Genomic DNA, 16,959 nt, shown 5'->3' on the forward strand with positions numbered 1-16,959 from the left:
GGTAGAGAGAGAAGATGGGAGGGGAGGGAGGGGGGATAGTAGAGGATAGGAAAGGTAGCAGAATACAACAGTTACTAATAGGGCATTATGTAAAAATGTGGATGTGTAACCGATGTGATTCTGCAATCTGTATTTGGGGTAAAATTGGGAGTTCATAACCAACTTGAATCTAATGTATGAAATATGATATGTCAAGAGCTTTATAATGTTTTGAACAACCAATAAAAAAAATAAATTAAAAAAAAAAAGTAGTTTTGAAACTCTGAAAATGACCAATTTGGTTGCTGAAATACTAAGATGCTACTATTTCCCCCTGAAAACAAAACGGTATAAGTTGGTATTTAAGTAAGTGCAAATTGCTGAGTACAAACTTTGAAGGGAAATGAGGCAAGTGGAGGATGATTCACAAGTAACTAATTGGCAAGTCTGTTAAACTCTTAGCTTGAGAGATCAGTACTGAGGAGAGTGGGTGTGAGTGTGATTGACCATCCCAGCACCCCTCCCTGCCTCAGCTCTGCTCACTGCTTTTGGTATTTAAATTGTGGCTTTTTCTTTGGCAACTGTGTTTCTATTTGAGAGAGAGAGGTGGGGGGGAGGGAGGGAGGAAGAGTGGGTGTTCAAAGTAGCTTTAGTAAACCTCCTATACACTTTTCTTCTCTCCCCCATCCTACCTCCCTTTCCCAGTGTCTGTACTTCCCAAGACAGCAGCCCTTGAGCTTCAACTGTAGACAAGATTGTAAATGTGGAGATTAACCCGGTTTGTTGGCTACTGGTTTGGAAAAAAAAAAAAAAGAAGGCATGGAATCACACCTTATAGGCCCTGTGCACTGCAGGGGCCAAGGCTGAAGGCAGGTGTGGACCAGAGGGGCCCACGGTCCATTCATCAGGGCCAGTTCCAAGCAGCAGATGTGGGTTGGCACGTGAGCACTGAATAGAAGCAGTTTCCTTTTTCCCTCCTAGAGCTGAGCAGAGCCTCCCACTGGCCACTTATACTGCTCCTGAGTTCTGGATGCACAACTCTGTGTTCATTTTCTGAAACACTTGCATTTTGGACAAGCAACTTAAAATCAATGTAGCATTAAGGAGCTTCATCATCTGATTCAATTTGTATTCAGACTTTTCGTTTAAATCAAAAGGGTAAATGGGCTGGACTTGTTTGTGTGAATGCCTTTTTGTTGCACCTGAAAAATGTCAGTATTGATTAATGGAAGTCACTCTAATAAAAGTAGACCATAGTAATCTGCCTACCTAATTGAGCTCTATCTGTCATCTTAAACTTCTTGAAAGGAACTGAAAAACTTTCCTGCTAGCTCAGTAAACATTTGTGTCTTTCCTGTTTTGATTTCTTGATTATCTTTTAAAACAAAAATTTCTTTTCCTTGCTATTGAAGACAAATTCAAACAATAATTCTAGAATATTCATCATTAATAACAGTACCATCTAACGTAGATGTGTAAACCTCTGCATGTGTGTACCTAGTGCTTCTAGATTCAGAACTTTCTCCAAAACAATTAGTACTTTTTTAAAGTAACAAGATTGGTTTGTAATATGCTCAGAGTTGAATTATGTTCATCTCGTTTTTTGGCCACTGTGACTCCACATGGCCCTTTTTTCAGGATGAATGCTGCCCTGGCTGCCTCCACTGTTACCATTGCTGCAGTTTTATTTCTGCCATGCCACTGCCACCTTAAGACCTGGTCTCTTCCATCATAATTTCACGCGCAATTATCAGCTCAGTGTGTGTTTATTTGTACCTGGTGCATGCCAGGCTCTGTGCTAGACGTTCCAGGGAACACAGAAGAGTGAAACAGTCACTTTGATGGATTCTATATTAGCTGCTAAAGAGATTTACAGAAAACCAGGCATTAAAATTTTTAATGTTCTTCAAGCTATGCCCCTCTTTTTAGCCATGCAGGATTTCAGAGCCCCTTGTGACATTTCCTCTTGGGAAATCAGATGGAGGCTTCAGTTCATTTCTGAGATGCAGAGAGGGTTGCCCACCATAAACCAAAAAGTTCTGCAGGTCGGAGCCAGCTATTAAACCTAAATACACCACATAATTGAAACTGAGCCCTCTTGTTCATTGTGTTGGATAATATCAGGTTTACATTTCCCCTACTGCGCCTCCTGAATTAGAATCCCTCATTATTCGCATTTGATGCCTTTTCTTTGTTTTTGTAACCAAGAATTCTAATTTTAAAATGATTAATTTTAAAAGTTAACAGTTTAAACTTTTGAGGTCCTTGTTTCAAGTTTCAAATTCTAAAGCATTATTTTTTTCAGTGAATTCTAACCTTTGGAGGGGGGAAATCTGCTGCTATATCTGGAATATTAAGTCTATCAAATAAAAAATGTTCTTCAAATGTAGATTTTTCAAATTGACTTTAAACTGCCTGAAGACAGGGATGGTGGCTGTTATTTCCAGGCTGCCTTCCCAGTGGTTAGCACAGAGACAGACCCTCAAGAGAGATTTATGGAAGAAAGGGAGAAGGGGCCAAGGGGCCATAATAGGGGTAACAGAGCTCATACATGTGAAGCAGTTGGATGGCGGTGGAATTGAAGACAAAGCTGGGGGAAAGCCAGACTCACATGGGAACAGGGCTGAAGACCTCAACCCTGTTTTGCAGCCAGCTAACAGCCCTGTGGATTTTGCGCAGGGGAGGAGCCATGACATGAGGTCTGTACTTTCTAGAGATGATTGACTGGTTATATGTAGAGATACAGACGTTAGGAGACTGTGGCGTATTGCACTGAGTAGGAGGAGGCATACCTGACAGGGCCAGGGCACTTGTCACCAACACCCTAAAGCAGAGAGCGGCTTCACAAGAACTAAGACATGTAAACTGCCAGGTTGGAGGGGAGACTGATGGCTCTCAGGGGCCTAGAACAGGAGCCATTGAGTTGGGGGACTGGAGAGCAGCTGAGGGAGCATTAATTCAGATCACAGAGGGAAGGAAGATCGAGGGTGGGATAGAGAGGAGGAGGAAGTTGAGTTTTTGACACCTTGGCTCTGGAAATGACTGTGAGATGCCCCCATGAGGCTGGTGGTCAGGACAGGGTGAGGAACAGAAGCCCTGCCATGGGAAGGATGGGCACTGACATGGTCACCGAAGTCCCCTGTGGTCCTGTCTCTTTAAAATCATACCAGCATGCTCACTACCCTGTATGTGCTTGCTCCTTGAACTGTCTATGCTCTTTTATTCCTTTGTCACTGGGTTTGCTCATTGTTCACATTTGTCCTCTTGGATTAGCTACTCTGTGCCTCCCAGTGAGCCCTGGAAGGCAGCTCTGCCCTGAGCAAAGATGCTCCTGGACTAAAACCCACAGGATTACTCTCACTGCCTGTCAGCGTCATTAGACTTTTCTGGTGCTTTTTCTCCTCCTCTTTGCAAGCTGAACAAATTACTAGCCCCACCACAGACTGCCCCCACCTATGAGCCTACACTTCCTGTCTGCCTGTATTTCCTGCCCTGAACCTGCTTGGGATTGCACCTCATGCTGTGGACCCAAGACCTGACAGTCAGCCATCCTTCTCACTAGGTGCTCCTATCAAGTTAAATGCATGTTTGTTTTTCATGAGCCTTGGGGACCTGTCTCTCTTGGGGACCTGTGTTTTAATCTCCATAGTTAAGTAGCTCTGAAATTTTAAAAGGTGATCTCATGGTACTCCATGAAGTTCCTGCAACTCTGCTGCTTTCTCTGTTGATCATTACCTTTCATTTTTATGTTTTTTTCTTTTCTGATAAGTTGTTTCATTATTGATAAGCACTAGATTGCTCTGTGTCTTGCTCCCCTCTATAATGAAAGCCATTCTACACCTGGGATCACAGCTCAGGCTTTCTTTGAAATTCCCCTAAGAGCTTAACACAGGGCTTTGAACACAGTGTGCATTGAATAAATCCTTGATGACGATGTTCAAGTTAGCATGTTGGTCTTTAACTCTCTGACGAGGTCAGAAGACCATCTGTGCTCATTCAGAGATGTCAAATGTAAAACCAGAAATCAGGCTTCTCTGGGCAGTCACTCCCATCTCCCAGGCTGTGTGATTTGAAGCATGTAATCATAATCCTGAGTTGTCAGCAGGACAGTGATTGGTTTCCAGGTTTCCAGTCCATGAAACAGGTAACATGGTTGGGGAGAAGAACATTTCCTAAGAGTTAGAGGCCCAGTGGAGTCTCAGGTCTTCAGTGACCTTAAACCATTGACCTAGCCCTCAGGGGTCTAGGTTTCCTCATCTGCAAAATGAGGGAGAAAAACATAATGCTGAGTCCCTCCCAGCTAAGCTGTCAGATCTCTGAATCTATTATTAAGTCAAGTGAGTACATGACTGTCACTTAGGTTCTTGTATACAATGTTGACATATGCTCTTACTCCAATGGTGGTCTTTCCTTTGAATAACAGAACTTTTCACATGTGATTTTTAGTCAAATGTACAAACTATCAAAATGGGGAGAAAATCTATATATGCAAGACTATGATTAGTTCAAGAAAATTAAATGTGGAGAATGCTTGGTACTAAAAAAAGTACAGGAGAATGTAACAGTTGCTAAATCGGGACATTTTTATGAGGGGTATAAAAGATTGGCCTTAGGAATGAGCTAATTAAATTGACCTTTATATTTCCTCCACCCTTCTGGAGACTCCACTAATCCTGGACCTCCCACTGCGGAAATAAACATTTTCCACGCAGACTGTTAGAGGAGGGGGAATGGACAGCACCATTTATCCTTTTCTTAGGGACAATAAATTTCCAATTATAAATGTAAGAAGGCCATCAAAGAGGGAGCTTCATATCTCATTATCTTCCTTTATTTCCTGTTGAGGGCCGGCATGGCATCAGAGCTTCAAACACAGCTGTTGAGGTTTGAAGTAGGATGTCATAAGGCCAGATGTTTACATGCCAGGTTGCAGGATAGTCAGGCCAAGATGGATTGAGCGGTCATATTCTCACCTGTCCTGCACCTAGTAATTCTTTCCTAGAACTTGAACTTATGTCCAACCATTCACTTTGTCCTCTTCTCCCCCACCTGCTCCCCAGCAAGCCTCGGAGAGTCCTTCAAAGTGGCATTTACTGTCTACTACAGTCACATCTAGGGACTGAAGTAAGAGCACCCACAGGGTCACCTTGCTTACCCAGAGACAGTGGGGGACTGTAGCTACAAGTAGGTCACCTGGTGGGGGATGAGTGTTTAGGGGCCTTGCAAGAGGAATGTCTGGGCCAATCACATACACCTGTGTACTGAGGACTACTTTGGTATGAAATATCCAGACAGGGGATTGAACCCAGGGCCTCACAGATGCAGAAAGTAAATTAACTAGTGGCTTCTAGGTGGGGGAATGGGGGAGAGAATGGGAGTAACTACAAATGAACTTGAGGTTTCTTTTGGGAGAGATGAAGTGTTCTAAAAATGATTGTGGCAATATTTATATAAGTTTGTGAATGTGTTGAGGATGATTGAATCATGTACTGTAAATAGGTAAATGGTATATTATGTGAACTCTATCTCAGTTAAAGCTATTAATGAAGAAGAGTGCTTGAGTTTGAAATTAGTTTATATTCAATAAGAGACTCCCCCCCCCATACTGATTCTGGATACCTTTTCTTTTTAATATATCTTTATTTTATTTTTTATTTATTTTTATGTGGTGCTGAGGATTGAACCCAGTGTCTCACGCATGCAAGGCAAGCAAGCGCTCTACCACTGAGCTCCAGCTCCAGCCATGGATACCTTTTTATTAAGGCAGATTATAATTGTACCATTTCCACTCTGAACAAGTGAATTTAAGGAATGGACTGAGTGGTCATATTATATAGTTTGTAATATGAAACTATCAAATGTATAGAAGGAAAGGAGTCACTGATGAATAGATTTTCTTTTTTGCAGTTTGTTTATTTACACTTATCATCAGCATCTTGGTCCCATAAACAAATAGTAAATCATTGTCCATTTCTAAATGTCTGCGAACTGACAGAAGGTAACTAATGCTGAATAATTAGAAGAGCAACTAGGAAACTTAGAAACCATTCACTCCAGCTGTCTTACCTCACAGATAATCAGATGAGAATAAGGGGTGTAGGGGAGGGGGTTGGTGAGGGGCCTGGAGCCCCTGACTTTAACTTGTTGCTGTGGGACTGTGATCTTTATCCCTCACCTTCTGCTCACCTCCTCCCAGGCCCCACCCTACTGTATCTACTCTTTCCCTGTGGTTTGAAAGGGTGCTGGGCAGTGAGGCCAAGGATAGAAGGAAGATCGTATAAGCTGGTAATTTTCAGCTTGAAACTTCTTTGTAGAATGTTTTAAATTCCCTTTTTAAAAGGTAGGTTATTATTATTGAGAGCTTTAGAAAGTAACTTATTACTATCACTTTTTTTCATAAGTACATTATTTTCTTTTTTTCCTGCTATCACTTTTGAACTGATAGGTCCAGAATCCCAGATTTTGAGTTCAAGTAATGTCACTCTGTTACAGAACGTACTTCTCTAAGCTGTGTCCATGATAAGGAATTTAGTTTTTAATGAGAGTAGATCTTTCAGATTTTGGGTAGATTTCTTAGGGTGATTTCATCTGGCAATTGTCTCATAAAGACAGGCAAATGAGGGTAAAGACTTCTGAATATTTTACTTTAAAAATGGGAAATTATCTTGAAGATAACCAAATGGTGCTGTTTATGCCTTGATTGGATCAGATTTGAATCTGGGGCTTGGTCTTTTAAATCCAGAGATTAAGATGAGAAAGAATTTTTTTCATGTTGCCTTCTGCTTGACCTTGTTTCTTCACGTAGATCTCGAACTAGCTTGTTGATTTCATTTTACCTGCTTTCCCTGGTTCTTTTTTGTTTGTGTTTGTTTCCCAGCTTAGTATTGTGGACAGTAACCTGGAATTCAGCATTCCTGCTGTAAAAGATTACTTAGGTTCTTGCCATCATTTGCCAGCATAACCCATGCAGTTCTGAGCAAAGAAAGGCAGAGGATGGGATATTGTTCTAAAGATAGAAGCCAGTGGTGGAAGGGGAATGAAAACCTCCACCAATTCTTAGACCATGTGAACTAATTAAATAGACATGATGAAATATGCCACATGGTCAGAAATGTGAAGAATTCTTAGGGCTGACATTGTCTCCACAATCGACAAGACTTTTAAGAAGTACTGAGCACTAGGCACCCTTCAGCCCTGTCTTCACGCTGCATGAATCCTCTGACTCCAAGCCCAGGGCTCAGCAGCAGTATTTTCTGTCCTGAAGCCTTGTTCCACAAACACACATCTGTCTCAGCTCTTGCCTAGAGAGAAGACAGCTCCTACTCCTGTCCCCTTCAGTTACAGTCAAGCAATAAACAGCCCTAGAATCATGATAGCTTGGTACACAGGTTCATAAAAATGTAAGTAAAGGACTCTGGATTACATTAGCTGTTGTTAATGATATTTTCTGCACACTTTACTTGGAAAAATTGAAAACATAAGGACAGGTTTGGGTTTTTGCCAGCTGACTCACACCCTATATTGGTATTAGAAGGTGTTTGTCACCATGGAAAAACTGGCATCAACTCTCCCATCATGCTGCCCAGCAGACTGTAGGACCTGGCCCCTCCATGTGTATCATCCCAGTTGATACAGTAAAAAAAGCTAAAATGATCGAGTCATTCATATTTTCTGGGTCTCTGTTTTACTATCTAAGTTAAGTGGTTTGGAATTATTTCTAAGATTGCTTCCAATTCTAATACTCTTTGGTTAGGATATTTAATTACACATGGCAAGACTCTTGGGGAGTGCCGGAAGGTCACCTCCAGGCTGCTTCCCTCAAGCCTCCCCTCCCCTTCTTGCTGTCCCACCTTGTCCAAGCATCCTGTACAATGCTGTGACTCATTCTTCCTTGGGACAGAACAGAGCACCCTGAGGAGTTTCATATGCAGTTTCTGCTAGGTAGCAGGCTGTGGGGAGGCAGCGCAAGGACCACTTTTAACACACAGACCTCCTTCCTCCCTTTGCCCACGTGCTCCTTCTTGCCAAAGTTGTCCTAAATGCATCTGGACCCAAGGAAGTATTATTTTCATGCAGCTCTAAGAACTAGTGTTGTCTTCTCTGTAACCTTGGCCTGAATGGCCTAAGATGATGGTGTCCTGTCTTCTCACTGAATTCTCCCAGGGAAACATGTACTGAGTCACCTTCAAGGTCCATGCCTTCCAGGAGAGCAATGAGCTGTCTTAGAGTAAATACATTTTTAGAGTTATTAAAGATCTGATGTGAGTTCCAATTTAGCCTGCCATCTTCCTGGGCTTATTATTGTCTATGAGGATCAATGAGGCTAAAGAACATAAGCAAGTGCTGATGAATGGCAGATAGAATGAATGGCAGAGCATGTTCTATGTTCCTGACCATTATTACTGCACTGCCTTTAAAACATAACTTTACCTTATTCCAAAGGCTACAAAAATTTGATGGTTATGGTGTTTCATAATAGCAAAAGTTTGGTCTTATCTTTGCCAATTGGCTGTTTTGTTACCGCAGAGGAAGCCTTAGGCAGGAATCTCAGACATTGTACGTGATTCCACTGTAAACCAGATTTTTATCATCAAATAGAAAACTGCACCTGGCTTCTCCTGCCTCATAGTAATGTTGCGAATAAATATGAAATAATGATGATTTTTCCAGGCTTTAGAGTCATTCCAAGGATCAGGCATTTTATGTAAAATTGCATTATCTCATCTTATATTCCACTTGTCTATTAGATGATGTTTTTACTAAATTTGATATATTTTATGTTAATAGTGAAATGAAAGGTACATTCTAAATTTTGACAAAATTGCATTGATTACTTGAAAACCAGGAGCCTTAAAATGTTTTTGTTTTTGTTTTTTCCCACATTCTGAAAGTACATATTGTGGGTTGAGACTTCTGAAGGGATTACTAAAAAGAACAAACGTTGACACAGAATCAGATACAGTTTATACCCAAAGGGCTTAAAAACAGCATACTACAGGGATGCAGCCACATCAGTGTTTATCGCAGCACAATTCACAATATCTAAATTGTGGAACCAACCTAGATACCCTTCCAGTAGATGAGTGGATAAAGAAAATGTAGTATATATATATACACAATGGAATATTACTCGGCATTAAAAGACAATAAAATCATAGTATTTGCAGGTAAATGGATGGAGCTGGAAAATATAATGCTAAGTTAAGTAAGCCAATCCCAAAAAACCAAATGCTGAATGTTTTCTCTGATATAAGGGTGCTGATTCATATGGGGGATGTAGGGGGAACATGGGAGGAATAGACGAACTTTGGGCAAAGAGGGTGGTAGGAGGGAGGGGGAATGGAGGTAAGAAAGATGATGCAATGAGATGGACATGATTTCCCTAAGTACATGTATGAAAACACAAATGGTGTGACTCTTCTTTGTGTACAACCAGAGACATGAAAAAATGTGCTCTATATGTGTACTATGAATTAAATTGCATTCTGGTGTCATATATAACGAATTAGAACAAATAAATTTTTTAAAAAGGATTAAAACATAGCCAGTATCCTAATGCAAAGTCTGAACTAATTGATTATAACTTTGTCTTTGAAATTGAAGGCAAAGAATTTGGGAGGAGTCAACTTTATTAAATGTTTACTTAATGAATACAGTGAATGCCATGAATTTATAAAGTTCCTCATTTTAACCAAACCAGAGTTGGAGAGAATATAATGGGAAAGGCATTAATGCAGATAAGTGTGTCATTATAACGCCTGGAATACACTACACTCTGATCCTTATGTGCCAGATGAGACACTATCACAATTCAGTAGACCCTTGTATCTCACATGTGGTCCACAGACCACCACGATCAGCATTGTCAACTTCTTAAAATGCCCCACCCCAGCCTCTCGGATCAGAATCTGCATTTTAGTGTGGTCCCAGGTTCAGTTGCTCATTGAACTTTATTGAAAAGGACTAGTGATACTGCTTTCCATTTTATTCTCCCCCTTGGCCCATGAGAGAACATTTTACTTTCTTATCTAAGATGTTCAAAAAGATGAGCTATGAGACAGGTGCTGCTGTAATTCCATCTTGGCTAAATACAGTTATCCCTTACTATTCCCCACCCCCCTAAAAAGTTATTTTACATGAATTGTCAGTTTTACAAAGTTTATGGTCTGTTCCACCTGGCTTTCATGAAAGTTGATTGTTCCAGCTTTTATTTTATGCCTGAAGATAATTAAGTCTTACAATTCCTGAAGTTCTTGTTTTATTTGCAGAAGATGCCCCTTTGCAAATTGGTGTTTGGGATGAGAAAGTAAAACAATTAAAAAGAGCAACAATTGGAGAGGTTTGGGGAAACTCACTTAAATCTCCAAAAGAGGATATTCACTTTGATTTTCTTCCTTGTTATTGTAAGTAGGAAATACAAAGGGAAAATTTTTAAGAACAAAAATAATGTTCATCTGAGGATAGTCATTTTCATCCTGAAAATCCTTTTCCTCATTCTCAATGAATTTCAGTTGTCTTGGGAATAATTTAACACTCTCAAATCCTGCTGGTTAAAGTCACTGGGAGTTAACACTGATTTTTTTTTCATCTTAAGTTTTCTAATGAGCTAAGGAAAGCAGATTTGGTTAATTGACATTCTCCATTCTGCACTTTGGCAGGTGCACCTGCCTGCACTCGGATCTGAGGTGGGCTGTCATAGAATGTAACAGACTACTGTGGCAGTGCCAGGACACATCCCAAGGATTGAGAATGAGCTCATGAGAATTGAGAGTGCCCCCTTCAAATCTAGGGCCTCCATGAGCTTCTGGGCCACTGTAATTTGATTCTCCCTTAGATAGCTGGACACTGCTGGATTTCATCTAGAAAGGAAGGAAAGGATAAGGAGTCTTCAATATACAAGATAGCAAGGAACACTTTCCTTGAAATCTATGGGGCATAGATGCTACCTTCCTCTTGTTGTAGGAAGTGTGACACTTCCTACAACAAAACAAGGGTGTCATGTTCCCTGAACTAGACAACATTGGGTTCACTGGCCTTTGAATGCCCACTTTTAGAGAGGAAGTTGCCTTTGAATCCCACATGTAGTTCAATGAGGCCCAGCACAAGAGCACAGTTAGCAGCAATGAAGGACAGACTTCCTCAGGTGCCAGAGTTTGTTACTTCCACTAATCTAATGACCAATATCAGAAAGATGGGGAAAGGTGGGGAGGTTCTGCAGAAGAGGAGACACAAAGGGAAGTTGCTTATGGGAGAAGAGGTAGATGTCCCTAGCTAGTGTCAACAGCACAAATGAGACACCGTAATGAAATAATGCCAGGAGAGTCCTACTCAGAGGCCTTCCCTGTTCACCCTCCAGGGCATCAGTAGTGCTCAGAAACATTAGAAGAAGGGTGGGTAGAAGATGGACCCATCTGGAATCTTCTGAGAAGCTCTTATAGAATAAGAGGTTCCTTCCTCCTTTTTAGGCAGCATAGTTTACTAGTTGAGAACTTGATCTCTGAACCAGCCATACCAGAACTGGAATTCTAGCTCTTCCCTTATTAGCTGTGTGACCTTTGCCCTGTTACTAAACCTCTCTTGTCCCATTTTCCTTACTTACCAAAGGATGGTGATAATGATACCACTGCAAATGAATCTTATCAGAATGGGGAGAAGTGCCCTGTGCAAAATGCTGGTACACACTCGTCATGTAAGGGAATGCTTGGTGGCTATGAAATTTTCTTTCATAACTGGAACCTAATCTTATCCAGAAGAAAAATTCGAGTCATGTCTAATTCTGAAAAGAACAGCAAGGTGAATAAAGTAACTGTGACCCTAATTCTAGATATCAGCCTGCTCTGAGAATATTGGAATCACAGTACTTGCCCAAGCTGTTTCCATTTCATTTGAAAGACTTGCAGTTTGAGTTACGATGAATATAAAATAGTGTCAGCCTGCTTGTCAACTTTTTCCAAGCACAAATGTTGCTATCACAACAAATTACTTGGGCATCAGAAATCCCCACCTCTAACCAATTTTCTTCCCTCTTCCCCCTTTCCCTAACCGGGAAGAATTCCTTGACCAGAAGTGCACCCCTTCCTAACGACTCCCAGGCACGCAGTGGGGCACGTTTTCACACTTCCTACGACAAAAGATATGTCATCAAGACCATTACCAGTGAAGACGTGGCCGAGATGCACAACATCCTGAAGAAATACCACCAGGTAATTTTTCTTTATCTGTATGTGAATCTCTGAGAAGGTTAACATCCATGCCCAAGTGTCATCAAGGCCAAAGGTCTCAATATGTAGTTAGGAAATGATGAGATGTGTTTGACATAAAAATCTCCTGTCACCCATTATTCTAAAGGGAATGTGGCCAGATTCCTGACAGTTCATGTTTAAGACTGTGTATGTTATAGAGGTCATTATGTATATAATGCTTTTCCTAAATACCCTTCTGTATGATCGCTTCAGTGATCACCACTGGTCTTCAAATCATTCTGCTTAAGATTTGGAAAATTTCCAGAAGATTTTGCCTGTACCAGAAGTTAAATGTTGACTTCTGAGTTTTTAATCCACCTACATCTCCAAGTCTCATTCTGCTCCCACTTTTCCTTCCTGTCAGAGTTCTAGAAAAATGCACCAAATAGCCCCATTCTACTGTGGAGGAATTTCTCCAATTGTAGGTGTATTGGTCTAGGTCTTGCCCCTTTTCATTCCTAAATATTATCCCTTTGTAATTGCCCTTCAGAATGAAACTACCAGACCGTCTTGGGTTCAGATCTCAGCCTTATCACTTACTGACTGATTTCTGGACTTTGAGACTGAGTTTCTTCATTTATACATTAAGGGTATTAACACCTAACCGCAGAGTCCTGAAAAGTAAATGGGAATGAATACCAAGTACTTAGCACAGTATCTGTCACACAGTAGGAGCTGAGCATATGGTGGATGTGTTGGCAGCCGCACTGTTATCAAGATAATGTCTATTATATAACAATAAGTCATCTTGAGAAATTGTGGTCTTATGGCATGAATATGACCATTGCTGCAATATTACAGGCATCATTCTTAGATGATTAGAACTGGTATTTGAAACACACAGAAAACACACACACACACACACCGTCTGTCTTAGTCTCCTTTGTCTGAAATAACAAAATCCCATAAACTGGGTGGACTAAACAGCAAAAATTTACTTCTCAGTTCTGGAGCTGGCAACTTGAAATGAGGGTGCCTGCATGGTCAGATTCTGGAGAGGCCCTCTTGCTGGCATGTAGATGGCTGCCTTCTTATGGTATCCTCACATGGAAGGAAGAACAGAAAGCAAAAGCTCTCTGCTACCTCCTCCAATGAGGGTACTAATTCCATCACAAGGACTGCACCTTCATAACCTAATTACCTCTCAATGGTGATTTGGATTTCAACATAATGAATTTGGGAGGATACGAATATTCAATCCATAGCAGAGTCCAAATTCTCCTTAGAGGTAAAGATTGTCTTTCACAGAGAATATTCAAAATAAAGTGCTTCAAGCCCTGACTGCATTAGGACAATGCTCAAAGACTTTAAACCATCACTGCCGCAGTCTGGCTGGGCACACAATCACGAGCCACCACACAGCTTGTAGATTCAAACAGCAACTCTTTATTCCCGAACTCACACCAGCCGTATACAAACACGTTCTGGGGAAATCCACGTTCTCTGCCCAAATCCACCTCCACTGGGCTTCTGTCTCCCAAAATATACTGTCTGAATCCCGTGAGAACTCAAGGGGAACTCAGGCAGCAGGATACGCCCTATTCCCAGCAGGAATAATCTTAAACCTTAAACCTGGAACCTAAACCGGGAACGCCCTAATCCGCCTTGGTCCTTGAGCAAGGTCACCTACATTCAATGTCACTGCAACATGGGGTACGCTGGCAAGGAAATTGTCATACCTACTTGGCTAATGGCTCCCAGCACATCACAATTATTAAGTATCAGCTTCTCAGAATATCTACTTTGAAGGCAGCACTTATTTGTATTTGTGACTGTTTAAAAGTATTACTTTGGGTCATGCTTCATGCTCAAATACTACACATTATTTCCTGGCAGTGCTATTCTTCCAGTCTTTGCAAATGTGATCAGTGGCATTTTACTTGCACTGAAGTCTATAACAATCTTTGAGCCACGTTCTGTTTCTGTAAACTTGGTACCGCCTCTGATTTATTTTCTTAAAAGCATTAGTCAGTTTCTAAATTCATTTAACATCTCACATGTCTTTTATAGCATTTATTGCCTTTGAAATTTGTTCTGCCAGGCTCAGGCTATTGCCTATGATAAAGGGAATTTAAAGTGCTCAGAGAGTACCTACCAGAGGGAAGACACCAAGGCACTGGCTTCTGAATGAATTAAATTGCAGGTTGCAGCTTTTAACTCTTCACCTGTTCATTTTTCATGTTCAAGTTCCCCGCTCTTGAATTTGATGCATACTCACACAATCTTTTTACACTTCCTTTCAGTTGGCTCACAGCATTCAAAGCAAAGCAATATCTCATGACTCATGAGAACATATTATTCTGACAAAGAGCTGTGACACCATTCTAATAAAATGTGACACACAATTCAGGTAGCCACTTCTTGATGACAACTTTTGAGTTCACAGTCTTTTGATGTTACAGAAATCACAGTTTGAAATGTTTTCTCTGGGGTACTTACTCTGACCTAACATTACAGATTAGACATACCCCCAGTGTCACAGAACACATTGGGACCAGTCTGTTGGCACACTGCAGGAGCTATAAAGTGCTAAAGATTTCTTTTTGTACCACTTCTACAAAATCGTTATTTTGGGTATTTTTTTTTGATTCAGAAAGTCTCATTTAGCCCATATCTATTTTTTGCCTTCTTAAAAATAGAATATTTTAAATATTATTGAAAAGTTCATGATGATTGAGAATGATTATTATTAATACAATTTACTTAAAGGACACTAAGTTGAAATCAGGAGACATAGATCCTACCTTGTTAGGAACCTGTTGTGTCAACAATCTCTGAACTCAATTTTCTCATCTACATTTCATTCCTTTACCTGTTTTATTCAGGTATTTACTCCAGAACGATGTAAAGTAGCCTTCAAGAAGGTTTGAAATACAAGATAGAATAAATGGGGGAGAAAAGGGAAAAATAGAATGTAGGAAGGAACAAGTTGGAGCCTGGAAGAGTCTTAGTAGCACGACTGCTACTCTGAGGGCCACTAATGTGACCCAAGCTTCCGAAGCAGCAAAGAAAGAGCAACCTGAGTTAGCTGCACTCTGTTGCTAAGGAGAATTACAAACAACTATTTTTGATATAAAATCCAACAGGATTGTCTCCAGGGAGTTCCCCAGAGAAGACACAGGACATCCAATCCTATGAACAACATCCTTTCCACAAGCTGCAAAACACACAAGAATGTTATAGATCTTTTTAAAAAATAATCACCAGTCTGGACTGCTAAAACCACAGTGACATGTCATTTTTATTTAGTGAACACAGCTCTGCAGAGAGGCGGGGAAACAATGCTCACTGGCCACCTGACCCTCCATCAGACTGGCTTCCATGGAATATTCTTCAATTGCTCTTCTCAAAAGCACTTCCAGGCAAGGTTTTGATAACTAGTGCATGGAGGGAAGCTCAGTCTACACGCCCTTATGTGATTCCGTTTGCCCAAACACAGGCCTCCCATCTGGAGTCCTCGGATGTCCTCTCAAGCTTTGTCATTCTCTCATTCTGTTCTGAGATGCTCAGAGACATTTGATGTGTAACTATTAGGCCTTTATTCTTACTTAAAGTAGGTCTAAACTGCTTCTGTCCTCTGCTTCAGTGGTGACTGTCAATTCTTCTATTTCTTTTTGCTTTTTGTTACTTGTACTTTATAATTAGCTGTGCTTCTCAGGTCTCAGCATCCTCAGCCATGTGTTCCCCACTGTGTCTCGAGGGCTGGCCCAGGACACGCCCCAGCAAGCAATTAAGTCTGTCCAAATTGTATAGCAATAGAGGAGATGGGCTCTGGAGAGGGCCCCTCCTGTGGAACATATTAGATGGACTTTCTGGCAGCTTTGGTTGCTCCATAGCCATTTCCTCACCTTTTCTTTTCCTTTGTTGTTTTTTGTTTTAGTGAAATGACATTCACAGTTGCAGCTATATTCTGGAGGGTTAAAACTACCACAAAACCAACATCTGGTGAGGTTGCTTGTTATTCAACTAAATTCTTTTGGGATTAATTTTCTGACAAATCATCCTTACCAGCAGTGTGGTGTGGCAGGTAGTATGGAGCAGAGACTGGGAAACATCACATCCCAGTTTTGCCCCTGACCAATGATGTGACCTAACCTTTTGACTTCTGCTTCTTAGTCTAAAAATTTGGATCCTAGTACTGCTTTGTTTGGGTATTGTGCCTCTTAGGTGAATTCAGGCTTATGAATTCATACTTATATAAAGAAGTGCTGTAGAAGTGATTGAATAAGATAATTAATTGCCATTCTTGTGTTCTACTTCTTATATCCCAATGCTGAAATGATCCCAATGTCAGTCATTAACTCTTTCAATCCACTAGAGGGCCTGGTTTCTGGCAAAGCCCTGCACTGACGTAGGTTTATGAAGATTTGAACTATAAGGAGTTAGGATTTTCTTGCAGGTTTTGGGCCCTTGCCCTATTCTTTATTTGATGCCCAGATTCTACCCTGATTCCACTCTGCGCTAAGAATGGACAGCATCATCTCTCAGACCACTGGAAAATTCATATTATGTATAGCATACTTCATAAATCTCTTTCATTTAATTTTCTTTAATTAGGAATATAATGTTTTGGTATAAATACCCTTTTTTTTCAAATTTCTGCTTGACTACAACAAACTCCGATCTTATACATGATGATTATCAACTAATTAGCTAAACCACATCAGAATAACATTTTAAAAAATAGGAATCTAATTTTTCCTAAGTTGGCTGATTACCCCCTGTCTCTTATACACAT

The 16,959-nt window shown here is 40.7% G+C and overlaps 1 protein-coding gene across 1 annotated transcript in view; it reads left to right on the forward strand.

The window, feature by feature from the left end:
• The window catches only part of Pip4k2a (phosphatidylinositol-5-phosphate 4-kinase type 2 alpha), a 65,261-nt gene that overhangs the window by 6,709 nt on the left and 41,593 nt on the right, over window positions 1–16,959 (forward strand). The window contains exon 3 of the mRNA XM_048812712.1: window positions 12,030–12,182. Coding sequence (XP_048668669.1) covers window positions 12,030–12,182 — 153 coding nt within the window. The remainder of the gene's footprint in view (window positions 1–12,029; window positions 12,183–16,959) is intronic.

This window comes from Marmota marmota, unplaced genomic scaffold (genome assembly GCF_001458135.2).
Source record: "Marmota marmota marmota unplaced genomic scaffold, marMar, whole genome shotgun sequence".
Lineage (NCBI taxonomy): Eukaryota > Metazoa > Chordata > Mammalia > Rodentia > Sciuridae > Marmota > Marmota marmota.